We start from the raw sequence: 7,081 nt of genomic DNA on the forward strand, positions 1-7,081 counted from the left end.
AATGATGGCAAACTCAACGGAGATCAACGCATCTCTCAACAACCCAACAGGATTGTTTGATGGTGAAAGAGCGAGTTCTTACAAAACGTTCGAATTGGTCCTCATTGTGACTGTAACTGTTGCTTTAAGCTTGGTGACAATTATTGGAAACATTTTGGTCATTGTTTCTATCAAACTAAACAGACATTTACAAACTATTAACAATTACTTTCTTTTCAGCTTAGCCTGCGCTGATATGATTATTGGCATATTCTCTATGAACCTATACACCACTTACATTGTCATGGGCTACTGGCCATTGGGCCCAGTGGTATGTGACTTATGGCTCGCTCTGGATTATTTTGTCAGCAATGTCTCTTCCACGAACCTTCTAGTCATCAGCTTTGACCGCTACTTCTGTGTGACCAGGCCCCTGAGCTACCCCGTGAAGAGAACAGCGAAGGTGGCAGGGATGATGATCATAGCGATTTGGGTGATACCGTTTATCATCTGGGTTCCTCCCATTCTCTTTTGGCAGTTCATTGTAGGAGAGCGGACAGTTAGTGAGGGCGAGTGTTATGTACAGTTCCTCTCAAATCCAGTCATCATTTTTGTCACTGCCGTCGCTACCTTCTATCTTTATGTTATCATCATGGTAATCCTGTCTGTGGAATTAGTTCGTGCCAGCAAAAGTCGAATGAAAGAGAATAAAAAGGAACCTGAATCTAGCAAGGGCAGCATTTCACCCTCTATAGTGCAAGGCAAGACAATGGAGCCAAAAAATAATAATATATCAGATGATACCAATTGTTTGTCACATGGTAAACTGCAAAATGACAAAATAACTGGAGAAATATTAACTGGTAATAGTGGCCGAGAGGTGAAGCGGCTTCCCGGTGAATCAACTGGCGCCAGTGTCCCATCAAACCGTTTGAGAATGGACAACCCCAAAATCTCTTCCATAAATATAGTTGGCGAATTTGAAAACGGTACCAGTTGTGGTACCACAACCAGAATAGTGCCAGATGTCAGCAGCAAGAATGGGAATGAGAGGGACATCAGAGCAGACAATAAGACCAATAGAATTACGAGCACAGCTGCTGAAAAGAGGAAAGGGGCCGCGTCCCGGGAGAAGAAGGTGACTCGGACCGTCCTGGCTATTCTCTTGGCATTTGTCATCACCTTGAGCCCATACTTTGTCATGGTGCTCATTTACACCGTTAGTCCAAACTGTGTCCCTTACACTGTCTGGACTATCGGATACTGGCTCTGTTATATCAACAGCACCGTCAACCCCGCTTGCTACGCGCTCTGTAATCCGACCTTCAAGAAAACCTTCAAGCATCTTCTCATGTGTCAATACAAGAACATTGGTTCCATAAGATAAACGCGCAGAATGTTATGAACACTTTATACATCACGGTGATGGCGACTCTCGTAATATACATTTAAAATGCATGAACTTAATAGTTTCATTGTATCAGAATAAGGTTCAGGTCGATGGGGTGGTGGTAGTGGTGTGTGGTAGGGCAATCGGCAATTGTCATGTCGTTGGATGGGATATCCAGACCAGCTAATTAATTTCTATTGATTTACGAGAAATGAGCAATGTTGGCTAGGCCAGGCAGACAGAAATGTTTTTGACACAAAACTGCCCTCAGAAATTGCGTAGCAAGCCATTCAGTTGAAGAGCAATTGTAGATGGGCAACAAATGTTGTCGGTGCCACCCCATGAAAGAATGAAGCAAATATCTATTGTTTGTAATATTTAAAACACATTCAATTATTTCCAATAGGTTTGTAATTGGTGTTATAAATGAAGAATGTGCTGATTATTAGAATTTGCTAATAAGTGAGCTGGAAGATACATTTTCCCAAAATGAAGAACCATAAAACATCGCATCAGCATGATTGCTGCGAAATGTTCACTTTTAGAACACAATAAAATTATGAATGAATTAATGTAGCCGCTACTGTGTAATATTATGACGGGGCGGGAGTGCGGATGGTTAGATACGATGTCTAGGATATCGACTGGATTAATGCAAACAGAACATGATGCGATTCCACCTTCCAGCGGAGACACCATCCGTGTCTGGCTTCATAGCCAATACAGAGCAGAAACAATCAATTTAACGGTATTTAACCGTGGTTCGGTGAATATTAGCCAAAAACCTGCCTTTGGTTAGAGAACTGAAGAAAATCTAACTGCTTCAAACCACACAATGTACACAATGCTTCTTGCGTGGAGAACATCTTTCACCATTTTCATTATTCTTCCTTAGTTAGTTCAAACTTCAATTATTTTGGAAAATAAATTTATAGACAGTGAACAATTCCATTTAAATCTTCGGATTCGTTCTCTTGATCATCGAATAGTCTATAGCCAAATGACCCACATTGACACCAATGCATAAAATGGGTTCTCGTGATGAATTCCTAATCTTTATCGGCACGAGGCTTTACCCTCAAATTAACTGGATCATAACAGGGTTAAGTTTAATGTTAACTGAATCCACTGCCTTTACATCAAATGCTCTCAGGTAGGATCAGTAGCATCTTGGAAGATGTCCAGCGGCAGCAGAAAGCCTCTTGACCTGGGGAGTAAATATTCAGGTAAACTTCTGTAGCCAAATCCAAAACGCATGTTTGTGAAATGTAATTGTGTTTTTGCAGCTGTAAAGGTTGTTGCTAGTTTCAATATGTTTCGCTGAGTGAGTCAGTTGGGAAAAGAAATCCTTAACCCCTGAAATATGGATTACTATTTGATCATCCTACAGGAGATGTTTTTGTTATAAAGTAGGATGTATATTAATATAGCCCAGTTTAAATAAAAGCTTTCCTAAAACAAACACCCTCTGGGCTTAGCACAGAGAGGCTGCTTCCAATTCAAAACGTTCACAGCCTCTAAGCATCCAACACAGATGAATTGCTCTCCAGGGCTTTTCCACACAGCCACTCGACTCAGTTAAGCATCCCATTTCTTAAACAAATTTCCCCTTTTTTATCTCAGGTTCCATTGTCCTGAAACACACATTCGAACTCAACATCATGTTTTCTATTTTGTCTCTGCTTTCAAGTCAATGAAATTTAATATACCACCCATTGTTTACTCATGGGACTCCTGAAGGATGCAGATATTCCTCGACACTTCTGCATTCGGTTTTAAAATTTACCAGTCCAAACATTTCACAATTTTCTCACAAAGCACATTTCGAACCAGCCTATTCACTTGTAGTTAAAACCCTCCATAACCTCTCATTACAAATGCACAAATCAAATACCTCAACCTTTCATATCTTAAGCCTCGCAGACAATCTGCCTCTTGTAACTAACCCGTCAACTAACCCTTTTCTCTCTCTCTCTCTCTCTCTCTCTCTCTCTCTCACACACACACACACACATGCCATACATTCTTTTTTATTTACGCAGGGAATTCAATCACAAGAATATAAAAAAATACATTTCTGATAGAAAAAGAATGAAATATCATATTTTGATATTTTCCTGTTCTTAACGCATTTCTTATTACATACTATAGTTAGCTATGTAAAGAACTATTAGAATATAATCTACATGCATAAACCATGAAAATATTCACAAGTCTTTAGAAAGAATGAAGTTAGTTCCACTCAACTTTTCGATTAACCACATCCAAGCCCCTTGAATTTAAATTCTTGACAACACATCTGCAATGATACCTTCCATCCAGTCACATGGATCATTTTCAAATTGAATGTTTGCATTAATAATCTCCACTGGAAGAGTCGTGCATTTGCATCCCAAAGGTTCTGCAGAAATTTCAAAGAATTGTGGTCAGTATATATAATCATCTCTGAAGAGTTACTTGCAATATAGACTTCAAAAACTGAATGTCTCCTTTTCCACAGTTGAATACTTATTCTGACGTACTGTTACTTTCTGCGAAAAATATCCGATTGATTTCTCAATTCCTATTTTATCTTCCTGCAGCAAAACAGCGCCAACGTCCACATTACTGGTTTCAACAACCATTTTGGAATGTGTTCGTTGAATCAGGTGCTGCGAGAACAGGTGTAGTAATCGGTACGGTCTTTAAGCTGTCAAGCACAGTCTAACACATTGCTGTGGCTCTGGAGTCAGATATAGGCCAGACCAAGTAAGGATTGCACATTGTAGCCCCTGTCTTTTCTTCCTTTACTCGCACCTGCTCCTATTTATCCCACCTGTACCAATTGAACATGTTGACATGGAACACATCCTAAATCTTTCTCCGACATATAATATTCACCACATATTTTAGCTTGTCACATTTATTTTCGATCTGATAGTTCACTAAACCTTGCTTTCAATTGTTCACGTCAGACCAGCAACAATTCAAACATCCCCCTACCCTTCCCCACTCCAAATGCAAATCGAGGATCAACTTATTTCTTCCTTTGCCTTAAAGATTTGCTGAGATATCTTAAAATGCTGTCCTTCCTGCCTATCTCACATACCCTACTCAATATTTCTCCGAATATCATTCAACAATTCAGGATAATAATTTCACAGCTCTGTTTCACTAATTTCTTCTGAATTAGTTTGAATGATCCCCTTATTTCTTAACCACACGTGACCTCGAAGGGTCTGAACACTTTTGACTTATTCTGGATGTCAGTAACAGCAAACAACAAGGATGGACTTTCCCATTTCCAAGCATGAAGGTACGCTCTAACCTCTTGTTTGTAAGATTGTTCCCATCTTTCCAGAGCACCTTGTGACCCAGGGTGATAAGCTCATGAACTGATTTGTTTTATTCCCAGGCTGTGCATAATTTCTTTAAACAGATATGGGTGTGAATTTTCAACCCTGATCAGATTGTATTTATTTTGCAAGTGGAATATTTTAAAGAATTTGGTTAACTCATCGAAAATCACCTTTGCTGTTATTCTGTTAAGGTGTCGCCTCTTGTGGATACATTCCCATTGTCAGTAACATTATCCATTGTCAATAAATACTAATTCCCACTTTCAGTCATTTGAAGACGCCAATCAATCAAGAAGTTCTTGAAATGTTCTACAAATGAAAAACTGAATTTATTGCAACTGCAGAACAAGTCTAAATCTTTGGCAAAATAAAATTATTCTGGCAGAAACATGAGAGAGAGAAAAAAACTGCAGTTGTTTTCAGATGTGTTCAGTTGCAGAATGTTCAGCGGTTGAAAAATATCAGTTGATTGGAAATTTCTCACCTTTGATGGAAATCAAGGTTGGAGTGCTGATGGAGTAATGTTTACATGTGTCAAACGGACAGGGTAAAGCTTGTACGTTCTGAGAATGTGATTCAGAAACCGAGAAGAACATCTTAATCAACGGACACAAACAAATCAGCTCTCATTTGAGTGAGAGATTGAGAAGGCAACTGTTTGCGAAATAAAGATGAGTTGAAACAAGTTTGGAAGCAGTTTAAAGACTGTGATCATTGCAGAGAACGTTTTAAGAAAGATGGGCATCGAAGAGTACTGCAGATGAAAATCGAAATAAAGCAAATAAGTTTCAAAAAAGACAGGAGATGGAACTGGTACTTGGTTAGACCAAGTAGAACTGGTGGAGACTGAATGCCAAACACAGGCAGAGGGGAAACTATGTGCATTAAGCAAAGAACTGCTTCGGTGAAAGTAGAGGTTTGGTTGATGCAGAGGACGAAAGGGACAGATTGGAAAGTTAAGCAACCCAGTTCAAAGAGTTATGCCAGAGCAAAGTAGAACGATCAACAATTCAGCCACAGAAGGAAACTGAAATTGCATGTAATCGAAATTATAAGATTGCTGTAAATGTTCACGCAGCAGAAAAGCACAAGAAGTAAACTGATAAAATGGTCGAAGGAAAACATGCTTCATAGAGACGCTAGAAACAGAAGAAACTTTGTTGCGAGGTAAGTACAAGGAATAGAGTACCCCGGCCATTTCCTTCACAAGTGAGAATCTAAGATTGTGCATGAACTGTCAGGATGTAAGAATGTGCTGTATTGCAATGACGGTACCTGCATGCATTGTAGAGAAAGTTTATTGACAGAGAAAAGAACTACCAGTGGATTGGCAAGTGACACTGTGCACAGAAAAAAGTATGTAGTCTTCTGCTGAGCACACAATCTAGAACAGATCTCAGAAAGCTACAGGCCTGTATGGAGGAATCCCGTGCAAGACTGTATTGGGATTGTGCATATTTGAAGCATTCTCGAAGTGTTACATTAAACACAACCCTCAAGACCCCTCAATTAAACAATGACTACATTGATTTACAAATGCCTAACTTGTGACTATTGTGATTCTTTGGAATGCTGGTTGAGTAATTCGATTTTGAAGATTGTATCAGAAAGTTGGAGGAGGGTAGTTTTGCGTTTGTAATGTTGCCTCCTTAAGACAATACTGCAAAAGAGTGTCACCTGACTTGAGGGACCACTGGGAACAGAGAGTGAGTGATCACCCCAGAGGATGGCGTCCTGTCTCGAGCAGTTTACATATAACAGCCAGGAAATTGGCATGCAAGAACTGGAGCTGTTGCCTTCGGCAGCCTATGCTGCAGTATCTCATATGCCTAATTCTCTTTATCAGTAAATACCTCTTCCAGAAAGAAGTGTGAAGCCTCTTGAAATCTCAACTCCCCGTTACCGCTGACAGCGAGAATGGAGAATTTGTGCTCAGCCAAAACTCCACTCACTTCAGCGGGACCGGATAATCCCAGCTGCAGATGAGGTTGGAGAATCCGACCCCAGAAGTGAGACACACAATACATAATACTGCTTCTCTTATCTCCTGCTCAGTTTTATTCTGAGATCGAGTTGAATCAATTCCAGATGAGACTTTGGTCTTCTTTGCGGACGACACAAAACTGGCAGGACTTGCAGATAGTGAGGAACATTGTCAGAGGCTACAGAAGGATATAGATAGGCTGGAAATTTGGGCAAGGAAATGGCAGATGGAGTTCAATCCTGATGAATGCGAAGTGATGCATTTTGGTGGGAATAATGTAGGGAGGAGCTACACGATAAATGGAAGAACCATAAAGGGTGTAGAGACGCAGAGGGATCTGGGTGTGCAAGTCCACAGATCTTTGAAAGTGACGTCACAGGTGGAGAAGGT

At 40.1% G+C, this 7,081-nt stretch overlaps 1 protein-coding gene across 1 annotated transcript; it reads left to right on the plus strand.

Annotated features, from left to right (window-relative positions):
• The first annotated feature begins 1 nt into the window (after position 1).
• LOC144497678 (muscarinic acetylcholine receptor M2-like) lies at positions 2 to 1,366 on the plus strand. Its single transcript, XM_078219120.1, has one exon. It carries the CDS (start codon positions 2 to 4, stop codon positions 1,364 to 1,366), a length of 1,365 nt encoding a protein of 454 aa, XP_078075246.1.
• The last annotated feature ends 5,715 nt before the right edge of the window (positions 1,367 to 7,081 follow it).

The sequence above is a fragment of the Mustelus asterias genome, chromosome 8 (assembly GCF_964213995.1).
Source record: "Mustelus asterias chromosome 8, sMusAst1.hap1.1, whole genome shotgun sequence".
In the NCBI taxonomy this organism is placed as follows: domain Eukaryota; kingdom Metazoa; phylum Chordata; class Chondrichthyes; order Carcharhiniformes; family Triakidae; genus Mustelus; species Mustelus asterias.